The sequence below is a fragment of the Emys orbicularis genome, chromosome 2, assembly GCF_028017835.1.
Source record: "Emys orbicularis isolate rEmyOrb1 chromosome 2, rEmyOrb1.hap1, whole genome shotgun sequence".
Lineage (NCBI taxonomy): Eukaryota > Metazoa > Chordata > Testudines > Emydidae > Emys > Emys orbicularis.
In genome coordinates this window covers 143,109,100-143,128,392 of record NC_088684.1, presented here as the reverse complement: position 1 = coordinate 143,128,392, position 19,293 = coordinate 143,109,100, and the positions used below count along the sequence as shown (strand labels likewise).

Genomic DNA, 19,293 nt, shown 5'->3' with positions numbered 1-19,293 from the left:
GCACCTCTGACTGCACATACCCTAAATCACTGTGGCCTTGGCTAGACCAGGATTCAGAGTTGGTAGAGGGTGTTAGCTGACATATTCTGCCTAACACTCCGGAAAGGTCTAGGGAAGGCATGGCACCCTGCCTTAAACACGGGCTAAGGTGGTCAAGGGAAAGCCATGGTGGGAACTAGATGCCTGTGGGAAACCACACTGGTTAGTCCAATTTGCTGCAGGGAGTCACTTCGGGCTTGGGTTGGCGAACCGGTTTGCTTTGCTTCCCACAGCCAGGGCTGGCAGGGCCACTGGCGAGTCGTGCGCTGCCCGGGTGCATATCTGCATGGTACGCCAATGAGTATCGCATGACGAGACGTATCATTTGCCTCCCACAGACAGTTCAACAGCTGCCAAACTAAGCAACCGGCCAAGAGCAAGTCAAAACCTTTCACGGTTACTATTCCTTATGACTGCGGTCAAGTCGGTGAAATTGGTAATAGAAAAGACCAGTGGGGTCACCCAGCCTGTCGCTCTGCCAGGGCAGGATTCTTTCCTACAGCTCGCTCTCCAGTGTAGTCCAGGATTTTTGGCGGTGGTTGTTTTTTGTCTCAAGCAACAGGGATCCCGCCCCTTCCTCTTGGGAGACTGTACAATCTCACTGGTAGCCGGAGCCCGCTCGCTGCTAGTTAGGTGTAAATTTGTCTGAGTCGGGCTATGTTAGGTCCTACCGTTAATAGATCTTGCTGTTAGGAAACATTTTTCCCTTTGCTCAATTTCATCCCATCGTGCAGGGTCCTGCCACCCAGTTCTACCATCTCCTGCCTTGGTTATGACACCCCGGACGTATTTGTGCAGCTGAGTTGTCTCCAGGCCCACGTCCTCCCCTTGGCAGGTTGAAAAGGAGCGGAAGGGACTTAGGAGGACGGACGCATATTGCCTGAGCCGGTGCGGTTCCAGGGCGTTGTCGCGTCTCAGCAGCAGGAATGTGGGGAGTTGGGAGGGAGCAGCTTGCAGATTGCAAGGCGGCTGTGCAGCCGGACAGTCAATGGGGGCTAAACCCCCTTGATCTCTGCCCAGCTGTGCACCAGGATCCTGGTTTTGTGGACTTAGTCCCCTGGCTAAGATGTCCAGCTCTCCACCTGCCTGCACTGAGCATCATGCTGCTCATCCCCCTACTTGTCCCCCTGGTCAGGAAAATCAAAAGCAGGTGGCGCTGCCTTGATTTCTGAGAGCCCAACTTGCCGTGACTTGGGGCCATGGGCTCAGCAACAAGCCCTCAGGTTGGGCACCGAAAATCACTAGAGGAAACCCTCAGCCACTGTACACACCTGCCATGGAGGGGCTGCTGGCAGCTGCTTGGGGAGCACATACGCTCCCTTGCCCCTCTGCCCCGTGTCCCACCGAGGGGCTGGGATGTTTGGACTTGGCAGGGAAGGGTTGGTTTGCTAATCCCAGGCTAATCTAATCGAGCCCTCCAGCCCTTCAGGTCTGGGAACGCCGAGTAAAATCCTCGCCCCATTGCAGGCCAAACTCCTACGGACGTCACCGTGGCCAGGACTTCACCCTGGGGTTGGAGACGGGGATGGTACTAGCCAGGGGGAGGGAATGGGCTTTGCACCAGCTTTGCTCCCCCTGGATTCTGGACTATTCTAGGGGCCAAAATACCGCCCCACCCTCCCAGCCTAAACAAACAGGGCCCATCTCAGCCTGGCTGTGGCAAAGCCCAGAATCCTGCTCCAGGCCTGCCTCCTATGTGATGAATGGGCTGGTGTCAGATCTGCTTGTTCTCCATTGTGCAGCGCGCAGGAATATGCCTGCGGGGGAGGGGAAGCGGCAAAGTACCACACAGGCAGGTGGGGCCCAGATTAACTGGGTTACACCCCGGGGATTGAGTCATGGCGCTGAGTCAGCCAGAAACACAGCATCACCAGGGTTGATGGCATTACGTCACCGACCCTGGAGGCATGGTGAGTCACGGGGGAACAGGCGAGCCATTGAAAGGAACCGACAACCCCCTCCGGGGCAGGGGGTAATTACTGACGCCACATGAACACCCTCAGAGCCAACAGACATTGACTGGTCCTGATCCAGAAAGGTACCGAACACCCCTGAGAGGTGTTGACTGACCTCAACTCCCATGCAAGTCAGTAGTGCTTGGCAGGATCGGGCCCCTAATGAGGCATAAATCCTCATTGGCTTGGAGTCTTGCCTCTGCCACCAACTGTGTCCTCTTCAAGCAAGCCACGTATTAAATCGCTCTGTGCCTCAGTTTCCCCATCTTGCCCGCCTCCCAGAGGGGGTTGTGAGGCTGAAGTTAGGTAATCTTTGTGAAGTGAATTGAGGTCCGTGAATAGAAGGGGGGGGGGGGATGCAAGTGCAAATGATTTTAAAAAGTGAAATCAACAGGTTTTGTTGTTTCATGTCCTCAGTCTGGGCTTGTGGGAATTAAATTTCCTGCCCATCAGCCTGTGCAGTGAGCGCCCCCTGTGGATTCTGGAAGCTTTGCAGCTCAGGGCAATAGAAATTCACCCGCACCGTTTCAGCAGATAGTCTTTTCACAGCAATAATGTGGAGTTTTATTGTGTTATTACACCTGTCTGTGCTTCTAGGTCAGAGGATACAGCATTTGCAGCTTGGGAATGACTTCAGCATCAGAACTGCACGTGCCGAGCCAGGCTGTGCACTCGGTCGGGGTAGATCTGGAAGCACTGCACTGGCACCAGTGGCTATTCGCCAGTTCAGCTGAGCACAAGCTCGTCCATTGGGCACCATAGAGCTTTGGTGGAGCTGTTCCTTGAAAAACTCCCACCAGGAATCCCAGTGTGCATAAGGGTGTCTAAGCTCCCTTCACTAAATGGGCTGGATTTAATTCAAGGACGGGAGTGGACAGGTTCTGTCCTCCCCGGCACTAGGGCTAGGTTTTCTCCAAAGCACCCAGCGTTGGTCCTCACTCTGCTTCCGCTGAAATCAACGATAAAGCTCCCATTGACTTCAGCGGGAACAACGCTGAGCGCTTCAGAAGATCCCTCCCAAGATGTGCAGCAGCAAGTTTTGGGCTGTCATATGCCCCGGTTTCCATCGCTGGAGCAGGCAGGTCATTGTAAGGCAGGTTTAGGACCCGGGGTTGCAGGGTCCTAGGTGACCGATGCCTCCACGTCACCACTAGGGAGCCAGGTGAAACAGCAGCCAACGATTACTGGTGGGGTAGGCACTGCAGGAAGTACCGCCCAAAGAAGCTAGAGAGACAGAACCCTGCAGCCGCCTGATTGGTCAGCACCAAGTATTTAAAGCAGGAAGCTGCCCTAGGGAGCCGTCTGAGCAACAAAGCAGGCTCTGGCTTGCTACTGCTACTGAACTCATCCTTCACCCCGTTTTGGTCCCGATTCCTGCCTTCGACCCCGGCCCAGCGGACATCACTGCCTGCGCCCCGGCCGTTACAGTCATGAGCGTCGATGGGGGCCAAGGGGATGGAAAGCTCATGTTGGAAATTGCCTCCCGTTCTCAGCTGGCTGTCAGAGAGGGTTACTGCACAGGCCAGGATCTGCCAGCCCATGGGTGCTCACCTGTGTTTAAAGCCCTGGATAGTGACCTACCACAAGTGGTGGTGATGATGCGTTCTCCTGCTTAGTCTCACCTGCAGTTCCTACAACAGCGGCTTCAGTTTTCTCATCAGCCTCCTGGCCACCATTCCCCACATGCCAGGGCGAGCTCTGGATTCGCTTTGCGGTGGTGAAGCAGGTAGTTATTAGGAAAGTGGGATGCTGAGGCTTGCCTTTACGCTCCCCCTAGTCCCTTTTGAAGTGTGTTATCTGGATCGCGTCTCTCTCCGGTCGGTCAGAGGTAAATGGATGGGTGTAGAGCAGGTTAATGAGACGTACGCACTAGCCGCTGCTGGTCAAATCTTCCCCGTCGCTATCCGTGTTCCTCGTGGGTGAGGGAGGTGAAATCCAGTCCAGGAAGTTCCCATCCGCCCTGTAGATCAGGAACATCTGAGCTTGGGAGCCGAGCAGTGGAGAATTCTGCAGGGCCGATGAGATGTCTGTGTTTCGGCTCCATCTTCTCTTGCTGGTGCCGTTCACTTCTGGAGGCTTTCAGCTGAGAACGGAATAACTAGGTGGGTCAATCAGCGACAAGGGAATGGCCTGCCATTAGATTAGCTTATTTGTTGGCTCTTAGTGGAAGTGCCCGTAGACTGTCATGGGGAGGGCAGTGCTTGCCAGGCAGGAGGGGGCGTTGATACAACACTCTGAGATCATGAGATGAAGAGCAGGGCAGGTTGTCAGCTCTTTGGGGGCAGGGACTGTCCTTTTGTTCTGTGTCTGTACAGCGCCTGGCACAATGAGGGCCTGGGCCGTGGCTGGGGCTTCTAGGGGCAACCACCACACTATAAATCATAATATGCTTCTGTGCAGCGGAGACGTGCTGCAGTTTGCTCTGGCTTTCCAGTTATGCTCATGCATGAGATGGAGCTTTGTGCACGAAGTGTCCTTGTAAACTTGGGTGTCTAGGATTTCACAGCCGTTGCTATGCGATGGGGACAAAACTCAGGTCCTCCTGTTCCAGAAGATGAACCGCTGCTGCTTGGTCTAAAGCAGTATGGGGTCTAAGCCACGCGGATAAGCAGTTTTGATTCTTTCCCATAGAGGGCAGTGGTGTGCATACCCACTGCCCACTTCGTGGCAATATCTCATCTAGATGAGTAGCAATTTTACGTCGAGCTGAAATCCCATTTGTCTACAGTGGGAGCTGCAAAGCCCTTCTCAGTGGAGTTGGCTGGCATTGCCTGGGAATTCATAGGAACTGCCAGGCTGCATCTGACCCGAATTCAGTCCATCCCAGTGTCCTGTCTCAGATGGTGGCCAGCACCATACGCTTCAGAAGATGTGAGAACCCTGCAGTAGCAGGTATGGGATCATCCGCCCTTCACAATTGGTCTCATCCTGACCCCGAACAGTTAGATTGGCTCAAGCCTTGAAGCATAAAGGTTCATATCCCTTCCAACACTTTTGCTGGCATTAATATGATAACTCTGAATATTCATATAAACGCCCAATTCCTTTTTGACTCTTGCTCAGTGCTGGCCTCAGTGACTTGTAATGGCAATGAGTTCCACAGGCTAATGACGTTCAGTGGGATCTAGGCATCGGACTGCCATTTGTCCATTTGAAAATCTTCCCCAGGAGCACTGTGTGTTGCAGACTGTTATGCGCACATTATTGATAGTTCTAAGCTATGGTTGTAAAGCAATCTATTGACCTATTTTATGTCATTATTGTAGTGCCTAGGGACCGACCAAGAATGGGGCCCCGTTGTGTTAGGTGCTGCACATACACATAATAAGAGACAGTCCCTACAATCTAAAGAGATAAGGCAGATAAAGGGTTAAGGGGAAAGGGTCTAGCATACAGGCGGAGTAATTAGAGCGATGGTTTGCAAATAGTGCCACAATTTTGCAATTGATCGCCCATGTATTAAAACCCCCATCGGACACAAATTAACCCCGTATCCACTGTTTACAAATGTCCCCATCCCCTCCACGTAAAGTGTGACCAAAGTGCAGTCGCTTCGGCTCTGGTTTTTGCATCAGAATGCACCCAGCCTGTCTTTTTGTGTCCCCGTCCCGCTCCCCTCCTACCGCCGGTTCCCAACATCTGCAAAGTCTCTGAAGCGCCTGGCAGTTCTGCCGGCGTGAAGCAGCCCGGCCACAATGGCTGTGTGGGTGCGTTCACCCATGAACATCAGCCGGGGCATGGGAATCCTTGTTTAAAAGTGTCTCGCTAGCAAAACTCGGCAGGGCTGTGTGGGCCGGCTCTCTTCCCCCGGGGGTGATGGATAGTGCTGGCTTCGGGGGGGCGGAGGGGGGAGCTGGCGTCGTTAATTAGTGCTTCCAGGAAGGAGGCAATTGGGAAGATTAATCTGTGCTGATTAGCTCCAGCGAAAACCCCAGGTTGCCGCGATCAGTTGGCTGAGAGCGTCTGACAGAGCACTCTGGTCTGCGTGCCAGAGGGGAAGGAATGAGGAGACAAAGGGGCTCTCCCCTGGTGTACATCGGAAGGAACGCTGTTGAACTCGCTGGGCATGATTCCGTGCTCAGTCCCACTGATCGGCGGCCAATGGGATAACACCGGTGTAGGACCGATGTGAAGGCAGGATCAGAAATTAGGGCCTGATCCTGCAAGAGGAGTGTAAGGGCAGGAGTTGGGGGGGACTCAAAATTACTTCCTTTCCCTGGCTGCGATAAAGTGGACCCACTCCTTGAGATACCCCAGGTGCTCAGTGTGTCTCAGGGTACGTCCACGCTTGGAGGGAGGCGTGCGATTCCCAGCCTCCCCCGAGGTCCGAGTGTAGACATACCGGAAGCGTAGCTCCCGAGAATGAGAGGGACGGGACGCAGCTCTGCTGGGATAAAGGATTCTGTTACCAAACTAACGTATGCGTTGGAGGGGAGGGAGTGAACGCTAGGCAGAATTTCAGGTGTCCTTAGGCCTTAGTCTTGCTGCCCAGCTGCAGATCCCTAGTGCAGACACGATTTGCACAAGTGCAGACGTGATTTGCACAGCTGCAGCTATGTCTCAAAATCCCAATGCAGACGAGACCTCGGTTGACTTCCAGCTGGGTGGCTAGGGAGAGGCGATTGGGACCCAGCACGGGCTGTAGTGGGGAAGGCACTTGGATGCACAGCAGAAGGGATGCGTGGGGTGAGTCACGCCCGTCCGACGGGGTTAGAGGCCTGGGGAGAGGAAAACAAGGATATGGGGTGTGGGAGGGGAGAGCATCCTCGCATACCTTCGGCATAAGCAAGTCTCCCAGGAATTAACATAGCCGTGAGGTCTGCAATCTTCCACTCTTGGAGTCTGGCTAGCTACCCCATCTCCTCCTCACCTGAGAAGTCTGAGGGAAATCCACCCGCACCCATTGGCATGGCCAGCATGGAAGAGCTGAATCGTAGCTCAGAGAGGGGCTGCTGTGCTGTCACATTCGTGGAATCGGGTGAAATTCAGGGGTTAGAATCAGACCCATGCACCAGCTGGTTCCCACTGTTTGGAGGGTGAAGGTGGTGCACAGACCTCTGTGCGAGCACCCTGCATGAGGGGGGAATGTCACACCATGTGAACCGCAGTGTGGGCAGGGCTGGTTTCCGCACAGGGAAGCGAGAAGGAAAGTGTGAAACACAAATGGCCGTGCGAGTGAAAAGAAGCGTTCATGATGCAGTGGGCTTGGGATTCAGGAGACCTGGCTTTGATTCCTGGCTCTGCCACTGGCCTGCTGGGTAAGCTCCAGCAAGTCACTTTCCCCACCTCTGTGCCTCAGTTTCCCCATCTGTAAAAAGGCAACAATGATACTGACCTCCTTTGCAAAACACTTTGAGAGCTATGACTGAAAAAGCTCTATATAGGAGCTAGGAATTACTGTTCTTCTCTCTCATTTCCTTTAGGGACAGTCTGTTTTTTAAATCACATCCATTCTGGCAGCTCAGCGGGCGCTGATTCTTTCGTTGCATGTCCTTGCTCTTGCCTACACTCATTTGATGCCTTTTTCCACCAGGTATGGCGAGAAGGGGAAAGCCATCAGAATCGAAAAGGTCATCTATACAGGGAAGGAAGGCAAAAGCTCCCGGGGCTGCCCGATAGCGAAGTGGGTAAGTGCCAGCTGTCTTGGTGGGCTTTCAGATTTTTTTTAATATGACTAACTCAGACCAAGAATGATTTCCCAATTCTTCTGTCATCTGAGTGTGATCTCAAAGTCACCTTGCGCTTTGGGGAGATGGGGTGATCAGAGAATGGGGTATCTACAGTAATGGTACAGGTGCTCGGAGGCTGTGGGGATGGGCATAGAATGAATAGATGGAGGGCTAGATGCAGAGAATAGAACATTCACACATTCCATCACCAGGTGGGATATTTTCATTGGTCTTGTGTTTAGAAATGTTAGAGAGCTCTCTCTTTTCTTAACACAAATCCATCTAATTTTATTTCATTGGCTTAATCTAGCCATCTAATCTAATCGATTGGATCTAATCTATCTGAGGTGATCTAATCTGTTTGCGCTAATCTGATCTGCATCTAATCTGTGCAATCTAATCTGTTTGATCTAAAACAGCTCTCTAATTTGAGCTAGTCTGTCGGATCTACTCTAATCTGTTTGATCTGCTTTCATAATCTAATTATGGGGAAGATGATGATTAAAACGCTGGACTGGCACTCAACCAATCTAGGCTCAATTTCTTCGCTATGTGACCTGGGGCAAGTCTTTTGGAAGACTACCCTCCAGTTAGACCACAAATAATAGTCTTGATTCAAGAACCGCTGGATGAAATCCTGTGGCCGGTGTTATGGAGAAGGTCAGACTAGATGGGCAAATTGTTCCATTCTGGCCTTAAAATCTATGAAAGTCACGTATCTCTCTGTGCCTCCAGGCGCTGTCTTTAACGTGGGGATGACAGTGCTCCTTTTGTGTGTCTTGTCTGTTTAGCTTGTAAATTCTTTGCCGTAGCGCCTGTCTCGCACTATGTATATGTACAGGTTAGGTGGAGCCTCCAGGTGAGACTGATACAAGTAATAATCTAATCTGCCATAGTTTATCTAGTTATTCGTGCCCTGCTCATCACCATGGTATGTGGGCATCTCTTCTCTCTCCTCTCTTTACACTGACGCTCCCTGTCTCTCCTCTCCCCATTTCTCCCTTTAATCACTATCCCATTCCTTTCCCCACCTGGTCCCTCTCTCTGCAAGGAGAATGGCAGCCAGCTGGCTACAGATTGGACCTTCTGCGCTTTCCAGCGGCCACTTTGAAATGGTAAAAACTCTAAATGGGGAGGTGAGGGGAAACCAACCCTACCCCCAGCGCCTGGTCTCACTAGTCAGTGAACTGTTCCACTCTCAGATGGGCCATCAGCAGGCTAACAGAGGCTCTGAGCAGCAGGAGGGCTTGGCTGGGGAGAGTTCTTTGTTCCATGAGAGCGACGGGTCCTGTCTTTCCTTTTTTGGTCTCTGTTTTTGGTGCTCAACATTTTTAGCTGGGTGATACTGAGCTGTGCTGGAGGGACCTAGTTCTGTCCTGCTGAGTGGCGGTTGCTCCCGCAGCAGATCCTGGGGTGCTCAGGGCGAGGAAGGCTGGTACCGTGAAGTCCAGTGGGCCAATTTTACGATGTAGCAACCCAGCAAAAGCTGCGCATGGTGGGATACCCTACCTGGGCTAGCGTGAATGCAGCTAGCTTGGGTCTCAACAGTAGTGTAAACAGCACAGTCTGGACTAGAGAACCTGGCACGCTCTGAAGTTCATGCTGTCCTGTTTACACTGCTGCAGTTACCTTCGTTAGCTGGATTCAGGTAGGGGAGCGTGTGCGCATCTCTGGCTGTGTAGCCCTGCCCTCAGTTGGTTTCAGAGAGGGGATCAAATGAATGAATTGACTTTAACCCTGTCAGCTGAGAGGAGAACCTGACCAGTATGTTCCAAACCACCAGCTTGTATTTGGTTAATGTCCATGTGCCGTGTTGTACTGAATATCGCACATGGAGACCTTAGGGTGACCAGATGTCCCGATTTTATAGGGACAGTCCTGATTTTTGGGTCTTTTTCTCATATAGGCACCTATTACCCCCCCACCCCCTGTCCCGATTTTTCACATTTGCTATCTGGTCACCCTAGGAGACCTGTAGCTGGAGGTGAACCTGGACTGTGGAATTCACCACCTAGCCCAGACTTCTCTGGGGATTCCCGCTGCATTTAACAGGGTCTTGGGCATTTCCATCCTAAACACTGTTCAGCCCCGGGGACTGAAGAAAGACCAGGGGAGTGCAGAAGTGGGGGAAGGACCCGATGTGTAGAAGGAGGGTGCAGAAAAGACCCAGACTGTGGCAGAAGTTATGGAAATCATTTTAACCGTGTGTTATTTTAAAGAACACTGGGCCAGATTCAGATCTCATTGGCACCGGTGTAAATTTGCTGAAGGCAATGGAGTTACATCGCTGTAACTGAGATCAGAATCTGCCTCATATGTAGAGGAATTCTGGATTCCTTTCTCAATGACATGAGCATAAATCAGGCGCAACCCCCTCGAAAGCTACTGGAGAGCCCAGAATCGGCCCATCAAGTTTCGAATGGCTCAAGCTTGGAGCTGGTATCTCTGGGTTACCAGGAAGTCGAGCTGCCTAGGACCTGCTAAGAGCCCACCATGGGATTGTCTCTCGCACTGCATCAGGAGGGATTGAGCTGAGAACAGGTGTCCAGTGAAGGTCGCGTTGCTGGAAGGGCTGAGTGTGATCACTGGGACAGGGTTTGTCTCTGAGCTGGGCAGAGATGCTCGAGAGCGGCTGATAAGAGTGGCCACTGGGGAGCATATGGGAGGAGATAACGCTGGCCCAACAGGGACCAAACAGCGCAGTGCCCTGGAGGGTGGAAGCCAGCTGCCAGCCTAGTTATGTTTCTCAGCGTTGCTCTGTGCTGCTGGCCGTTTTGGGGAAACATGAAGGACTTGAGATGGAGGGACAAAGTCTGACTCCTACGTTACAGGCCAGGCTAGAGCCAACTCTGTTGCTGGTTCACAGAGGGAGGGGAGCTGGGGCAGTGCTGCTGGCTGACAGAAACCCTTTCCATTGTGTTTTAAAGCAGGGAAGGTGCAGTTCTATCACGGTCAGAGGGATGTACCCCGATGTCAGGGTGGGGGTGCTGTCCAGCCGTGAGGGGGCAGCTGCATCCCGATGTCAGGGTGGGGGTGCTGCACATCTATCAGGGGGCATCTGCATCCTGATGTCAGGGTGGGAATTAATGTTCTTCTGGGGTGGGAAAAGGAAGTCAAGTTTGAACGTTACCCATGTCCTGGTGGCCGGCTCGTTGATTTCTTTTAGAGCACATCAGATGCGTTTTTAAACCCATTTTTTGTCGGTGCTAGGGGACAGAAAAAGGTAATTTCTATCCTGAGGTTCTTGTATTTCTGTGCAGAAACATCGGAGTGTTTGTGTGCGTGTGTGTGGTTGAGATGACATGGATTCAAACATCCCCAGACATTGGAGGGAGAGGGGGAGGCGTCACTGATGCTTTCATAAAACATGGAAACCCCCCCAGATGCAGATACAGGCTGAATGGCAAGTGTGTTTCCTTTCCCGTGATGCTCTCAGATCCCCCATGCTAAACAGGGCCAGTACTTGGCTGAGAGATCTGCATGGAGAACCTAGCTGCTCCAAGAAGCAGTGTCGGTGTACCAGTAGGAAGTAATCTAAGTCGGTGCTGGATGGTTCCCCCAGCCAGGTGTAGATGCTGCCTTTGGAGGTCAGACGTGCAGGAGGCCTGGTGGCTCGCGGCGACGCTGAGGGATGTGGTTTAGAGAAGCAGCCGGGTGGGTGTGAAAAGCAGCCAGTGTGAGGAATTCCCCAGTGTCTCAGCAGCGGGAGGCGAATGAGCGAGTGAGCGCCAGGATGTGAGAGTAGCAGCGTGTGTAATGGACTAGCCGATATGGAAGTGAAAGACCGTGGCTGAGTAGGTCAGTCGAACCTTGTCTACGTTAGGGAAATTTTGCAGAATTTCCCACCGTTGCTAACCCCCGCTCAGCTCTGCAGCTGTAAACGCCCTGCTCAGAGCAGGTCTCATAGACATAGGGTGAAATCCTGGCTCACAGGGGTCAGTGGGAGCTTTGCCGTCGACTTCATTGTGGCCAGATTTCACTCTTAAGGCTCAAAAGGCTGGGGGCCTGTCTACGCTAGAGCTATCAAGGCTGCTTGCATCGGTGCAGATGAAACCTGTGTTAGTAGCCATGGGAAAAGTTCGCAAAGTCTGCGTCTAATTCCCAAGCCCCAGGGAGGGCCATCAGCATCAAACCTGGGACCATGTGCTTTTAGGGTCTGAGCTAAATGACCCACATCTGTTTGCTGATAGTGTAGCAGGCTCAGCAACCTCTGTATGTGGCCCAGCCACCACTAGAGAGGGACACCGCACCACACTGAGGTGATAGGCACATGACCCAGGCGTCTGAGAGATCATTTCAACCCATGCTGATGTTAGAACGTCTGCCTGGCTCCAGTGCTTTAGCTCACAGATCTGGTATGAAGCTGCTGTGATTGGCCAAATCATGACACTGCAATTCCAGTGGCACTCATTGAAATCAGTGGGGATTTTGCCCAAATAAGGGATTCCAGGATTTGGTTAATAGGGACGTACACACACTTTTCTCATGCGTATGGGGCCAAATCCTGAAGCCGTTAGTCCGTTAATTCCTCAGTGGGAGCTTTGCCCAGGTAGTGGCCTGAGTAGAGCTGCTTGGGATTTCTTCCACAAAATGTTTTTCGCCAAAAAAAAGCCGATTTGCTGAAACCTGAACTGTTTGTATTGGTAGAGCCCTGCATGGATACAAAATTTGGATCCACCTCCAATCTGCCAACATGGTCCGTGGATATCTGCAGATTTGCAGGGCTTCAGATATAAAATTTGGATCCGCATCCATCCGCAAACATGGTCCGCAGATATCCACGGGGATAAAGTGGATAGCTGCAGATTTGCAGGCCTCTAAGCATTGGGTTCAATGAAACACCCAGTGCGAAAAATTGGTGGTTTAAAAAAATAGTTTCAAAGTTGTCAAACCAGAAAATTTAAGTTTTTCAAGCCTAAATGACTTTTCATTTCCAAGTAAATTTACACTAAAAAAGGTTGTTGTTTTTTTAAGGGAAAAAGGGTGAAATGGAAACCAAACATTTCCATTGACTCAAAACCAATTTTTTTTTCCAGATTTTCGGTTTGCAGAATTTTTTTTACATTTTGATTTTTCTCTGGATTTGAGGCAGGAATAAATTTTGCAATGTTGAAACATCTCATGGGTTGGGAAAACCATTTCCTGCCCAGCCCAAAATCTGAGTGAAAACTAAAGTCTTCAAGATCTGGCCCCTTAATATTTCCGGAGATCTATGCAGGGCTTCCAAAAGTGACTCATGAGTTCGAGACATCATAACGGGCTGTGACTTTCAGAAAGTGTTGAATACCTCCCACTCTGAAAACCAGGCCCCTTTAAAGTGGGTGGCCAGGTTGACTTTTGAGAATCCCTGGCCACCTGCTTATAGGGCAATATTTTAAAAACATGTAAGGAATTTAGGAGAACAGCGGTGGGACTTGTGCTCCTGAATCCCACAGGGCTCTTGAAAATCTCTCCCTTCCAGTGGATAACGTTCTGGTGGAAGGGGCTGGATTGAGAATCCCAGAGAATCTAGTTCCATTTACCCACCAAGTGTTACTAGCACAAGCAGTGTCTGTACAACCTCCACCGTGTGACAGTCCCCTTGGTGTGTCTCAGCACTGAAGGGACCCCTGAGGGAGGGGGGTTCAGGTTGCATGGCCCATTTAGTCCTGAGATTGCCAACTTATTTTGCCTAGACGTCTGACCACTGAGATGCACCATGCCCCAGTAGGACAGGTTCTATTCCCAGCATTGCCCATTGCTAGTCACTGCACCTCCCTGTGCTTTTCTTTCTCTTCCCACCCTGTGTCTTGTCTGTTTAGACTGTAAGCTGTTTGGAGCTGGGACTGTCTCTTACTAGATGTCTGTACAGCACCTAGCGCGATGCGACCTGCTCTTGGTGGGATCTCCAGGCACTCCAGTAGCACAGCTGTTCATAATAATAGTAGTGACTATTGGTCACTACCAAGCAGATCTAGGGGTTGAATATCCCATTGCCGGTCCCCGATTAGAAGGGCCTGCAAGCTCCTCACAGCCATTCCTGGCGAAAGCGAGAAGGAAAACATGCATCTGAGGGCGGCTGGCTCCAGATATTTTCCGGGGACAGAGCTTCCTGTCTCCACCCTTGCCTTTCGCCACTAACTGTGCACGGCTGCTTTCCAGGTGATCAGGAGGCACAACCAAGAGGAGAAGCTGCTGTGTTTGGTGCGGCACCGAGCCGGTCACCACTGCCAGAATGCTGTCATCATCATTTTAATCCTGGCCTGGGAGGGCATCCCTCGCACCCTGGGTGACACGCTGTACCAGGAGCTCACTGACACGCTCACTAAATACGGAAACCCCACCAGCCGCAGATGCGGCCTGAACGACGAGTAAGTTCCGTTTGCGCCGCAGCCCGGGCGCTGTGATTTCCCCTGCTAAACAGGGGCCTTGGTCCATGTTTGCATGGGAGGTCTTCCCAGGGCTCTTTGGGGTAGGTGACGTTCAGAGTCAGCACGGCGCTGCTGTTGGTGGGACCGCTGGGGCCGGAGGGGCCGTCTTTCTGGGCGGCGCATCAAACCGAAGCCCTGGTGGCTTGTGGACGTTACAGGTCTCATGGCGCTGACTTTCTGCCAGAGTCCCAGTGCTAGCGACAACCCTGCATAGGTTCCATAATGTAATGCTGGGTCCATGGATTTTTGGATGGAAACCAAGGGGAGTTTTGAGCCCAAATCTGTTTCGGCTGAGGGGATGTCTGCCCTGCAGCTGGGAGATATCATTCCTAGCTTGGGTAGACATGCATGCGCGAGCTTTGATGGAGCTAGTGTGCTAAAAAGAGCAGCACAGCTAAAAAGAGAGCGGCTTGGACTAGCCACCTGTGCACAAGCCCGGCCGAGATCCTAGGTGTGTGCTCGGGTGGCTAGCTTTTTAGCATGCTGGCTCGTGTACATGCGCTGGGAATCCCACCAGCCCGCTGCAGCGGAGACATAGGCTACGTTTGACTTCGAGCTTTCTGAGGCTGGAATTTAGGAGCTGCAAACTCCTGCAAGGAAACGGCTGCATCAGCCCCCTGTGCAAAGGGAAACTAATGAGGGGCTCCCAGCTCTTGGGCTCGCCCTGTTACAGATTGTTGTGTGTTGCATGTCGTAAAGACTCACCCGGGCGCTGCCTCGCCCAGAGCCAGATTCCAACTGGGGTCAATGCGTTCTGCCTCCCGGAATTCCCGCGGCAGCGTCCACTGGACGCTCCGTTGGCTGGAACAGAGCTGGCATCCCCAGTGAGTGAAATTCCTCCTTGCTTTTCTCTTGCAGCCGGACCTGTGCATGTCAGGGCAAGGACCCCAACACCTGCGGTGCTTCTTTTTCCTTCGGCTGCTCCTGGAGCATGTATTTCAATGGATGCAAGTACGCCCGAAGCAAAACTCCCCGGAAGTTCCGACTGGTGGGGGACAATCCCAAAGAGGTCAGTGAGCCCCCTCTGCCTGCCTCCGTTAACTCAAGCAGGGAAGGTAGTGCTAGGGAAAGGTGCTGGAGGGGAAGCTCTTTATCAGTAGATCCTGGCTTTACAGGTGAAAGGATACAAAAAGTCGTCCCAGTAAAGCATTTCGGAAATAGCCTTTCTGTTAAACACATAGGGTGAAATCCTGGCCCCAGTGAAATCAATGGCAAAATTCTCATTGTCGTCCATGGAGCCAGGAGTTCACCCTGGGGATCTCCAGAGTACGGGGTGATGCAGCGTGGTATAAAGCTTCCACAGCCACTCAGTTGGGATGACCCAAACCAGGCCATATAGTTACCGACGCAGGGAGAAGTTATCTGAGGCTCGAGGGTCTCTTTAATCTAGGAAGCAAAGGCAGAACAAGATCTAGTAGCTGGAAGCTGAAGTCAGCAAAATTCAAACTAAATATAGATGCGTATTTTTGACAGCGAAGGGAATGGGCCAGTGGGACAGACCCCAAGAGACATGGTGGATTCCCCGTCACGTGGAGTCTGTTGGGTGTCACTTTCTGTAAGGGACGTTCTAGCTCAGCCACAAGTGCTGGGAATCCCTGGGTGAGATTCTCTGGCCTGGGCTAGGCAGGAGACCAGACTAGGTGAGCACAATGGTCCCTTCCGGCCTAAAGACCTGCGGCCTGTGTAGCTCACTCATGAATTTTCCTCTCGCGAGCCATCTCCCCCTTGGGCTGAGGCGAACGCACCTTGCCCCACCCAGACCGTGATCTGGATGAGACGCTGGAGAATAAATGCTCTCTCTTTATTCCCTTTTGCAGGAAGAAGTGCTCAGAAACAGCTTCCAGGACTTGGCTACTGAAGTCGCTCCACTTTATAGGAGGCTTGCGCCGCAGGCCTATCAAAATCAGGTACCACAGAAAACTGTTCTTCCTCCCCCCTCTGGTATTAGCATTACAGACCCTTAGTTTAGGGCTACTCAGTGTCTGCTTGGATGAAGATCCCACCAGCACAACTGCCCTGAGATGGCCACAGTCCCAGCTGGAGCTAACTCTAGGAGGTGTGGGAGGGGGGGTCAAGCAGCTGTCCTGTCATTGACTGACGCAGCACTGGGCATTTGAATTTCCCCCAGCAATTCTCTAGCAGCACAGAGCTAATGTTGCCTGATGCAAACCCATGGAGGTTGTGGTTGGAAATGTGGGCGCATGTCCCTGGTGATACAGCCCAGAGGGGCATCCCGGTGACGTATTGCCCAGACACAGCCCTGTAATGCTGAGTGGGTGACGTGCCAGCAGAGTGAAGCCTTCAGGGCTGCTTGATAGTTGCTTCTTTCCTTGATTAGCTGAAGGGACTCTAGTGCTGGCAGAAGGTGCTAGGCTGACAGCCCCGAACGCCTCTGTTTTCCCACAGAGTGGGGAGACCCCCTCATCTCTAGCAGTCTCCATCGTCCGTTCAGTCCTTAGGCTGCCAAAAAGGGCACCCCGGGTGGTGGGGTTTTATTATGCCAGTGTGGAAGAAAGGGTCAGTCCTGCAAGATGCTGTGCATCCCCCTCCTCCGTTGAAATCAGTGGGCACTCAAGGAGCTCAGCACCTGGCAGGCCAAAGGCCACCCCCTGAGTATAAAGTGACAGCATCTGGCCAGATGTTCACGCTTTAAATGCCTTCAGGGTGCGCTTAGATTGCACTCTGCCCCCGTGACAGCACCACCCAGCCCCATCAGGACTGGCGCAGGCTGAGGGTTTTTAGTGTCAGAAGCCAGGAAGCAGGATGCTCGGATCACGAGCGACACAGGTTTTGTTTCCAAGGAGGACGTTTGGCAGCAGCTTGGAGAAAAACGCACCCCAGGGTGGGTGTCCACAACAAGGCTGGGGAAGCATATATAGCCTGGGCTCTGCTGAGGCTCTAAGGCAGAGAAGAGGAGGGTTGTTGCTCGGGGGTGATGACTGGAGAGATGCCCAGGGCAGGGGTTATGTCCAGACAGGAGCAGGCTCACCCCTCTGGCTTTGGATTTACGCTGGTGGCACTGAGATCAGAGTCTGGCATCTGGGACACGGCCAGCCATGTGATCCCTGCCTACCCTCCACTGCCCCCCGCACAGCCGATCTGGAGTCAGTCACGACTGAGCCCTTTGTGTGTTTTATTTCAAATAAAATACAGTGTGTGTTCAGTGCATTGCTCCCCAGAAAGATTTGGATCTGTAATCAAGGCTGTAGACAGCCGGGGAATGGGGGGGACAATTGTACCAGAGCCCTAAGCTCAGGGAGCCCCCAAAACAGCTGTAATGTCTGTGTAAATAAATTGAAATTGGCAGAGGTGGGGCCCCAACAAACCTGATGTACCAGGGTCCCACATTTCTCTCAATGGGCTTTTCTGTGATAATAGAAGGCCCTGATCCAGCAAAGCCCTTAAGCATTCACCTACTTAAAAATGCACACATGCTTACGGTCTAATTCTCATTCACACTAAAGCTTCTTCGCATCGCTCTGGCCTTACAGGGTCTGTCTACACTGCATTGAAAACCCGGGTCTGTGGGACCCGCTTGTGGACTTGGCGTTTCCACGCCTGCGCTGGAGCATCCACACTGCATTGTAACCCTGGGTTTGCTGTGCACAGCTGTGCTAGCCTGTCCATACTGGGCCATGCAGCCCTTCTGACTCCGGCTGCAGCTGAAGCTGTGTCCACACCGCAGAACGACAGGGCTTGGACCCGAGTCTTGGCAGGATTCGGGCTCTGACCCACCTCCCTGGCAGGGTCCTGAGCGCCTGCTGGCCGAATCAGGCTGATTTGTGTGTGGATGGAAGGAGGGCTTGGGCTCAAACCTGAATCAGCGCGTAGGCTCAGTGTGCAGCGTAGATGTACCCAAAATGGGTTTAGATGACAGCTAATCCTGTTCGAGTACAGCCAGACCAGTGTGAAAGGGTCTCAGTCTAGCTGCGAATTGGGCCCCTAAGTGTTTTGCTGGGCTGAGGCCTACATCAGCAGCTCTCAGCCTGTGGGTTGCTAGTGCCAATGGAGGCTCCAGCAGTTGTCTGGAGTGACACAAGTCTCTTCCCAGGCCCCTGACTCCAGCCCGTTACTGAGGTGGCTTTGCTCAGTAACGGGTACCTCCGATACGGGCAGGCTTCCACGTGGCAGCGGAGTAACAGGAGCCGTCTCATTTCCCTTGGGCTAGGTTACAAACGAGGATATCGCAATAGACTGCCGGCTCGGTCTGAAAGAAGGAAGGCCGTTCTCTGGGGTGACCGCGTGTATGGACTTCTGTGCGCACGCTCACAAGGATCAGCATAACCTCTACAATGGATGCACGGTGGTAAGGAGGCATTTTCATTCTCAGCTTAGGGAAAGAGGGAGGGGAGAGCACCCTTCTCTTGCAAGGTCATCTCGGCGTTGGGTGAAAGGTGCCTGGTCTGCAGGATGGATGCAGCGTGACAACACCCCTCCCTACCATCCCACCTCTGCTCTACAAGGACCGCCTTGAGGTGGGGGTTCAGTCGGTCTCCATGGTGCACTCAATCATTTCCAGTGGGGCTGCTAAGGAATAATCAAGGGAGGCAGCATGGCCTAGTGGAATGAGCACTAGCTTGGCACTCTGGAGACTTGGATTCTAGTCCCAGCCCTGCCGCTGGGCAAGTCACTTCCCCGCTCTGTGCCGATGGGGATGGTGGGGCTGACCTCCTTTGTAAAGTGCTTTGAGAGCCGCTGATGAAAAGCGCTGTGTAAGACAGGTGGTGTTAGTGAAGGCCAGTTACGCTAGGTTGGTTGTGTGTGTGTGAGAGAGAGATGCAGGTGGACTGAGAGCCCCTATCCATCCCTCTAAACCTGGGCTGGTTTGGGATCCAGCAGCTGTGAATAAGGCTGTTTTCGCTCACCTAGCAAGGGGCCACAGGCTAGATCTTTAGCCGGTAGAAATCGGTGTAGCTCCACTGAAGTCCACAGAGCTGTGTTGATTTGCATCAGCTGAGGGTCTGGCCCCACGTCTCGAACTCAGGGTGTGTTCTGAAGCAGGTCTGCGTGTGCCAGCTGCTCCTTGCAGTGAGGGAGGAGGTAAAGGTTACTCACTTTTGCTGCACCCCTCTTGAGCTGCCTCGAGCACAGCTCGGACATGGCTAGGCAGCATATGCAAAGTGCTGCCATCTGCTAACAGACAATATTTGTATCCCCTCCACTTTTTTCAGAGAGCCTGATTTCAATAGCGGCGCCTTTGAGTTTTCATTTAATTAGAAA

The 19,293-nt window shown here is 52.5% G+C and overlaps 1 protein-coding gene across 1 annotated transcript in view; it reads left to right on the top strand.

The window, feature by feature from the left end:
• Positions 1-19,293, top strand: part of TET3 (tet methylcytosine dioxygenase 3) — a 162,678-nt gene that overhangs the window by 138,746 nt on the left and 4,639 nt on the right. The window contains exons 5-9 of the mRNA XM_065398757.1: positions 7,528-7,621; positions 13,805-14,013; positions 14,932-15,082; positions 15,891-15,980; positions 18,242-18,379. Coding sequence (XP_065254829.1) covers positions 7,528-7,621; positions 13,805-14,013; positions 14,932-15,082; positions 15,891-15,980; positions 18,242-18,379 — 682 coding nt within the window. The remainder of the gene's footprint in view (positions 1-7,527; positions 7,622-13,804; positions 14,014-14,931; positions 15,083-15,890; positions 15,981-18,241; positions 18,380-19,293) is intronic.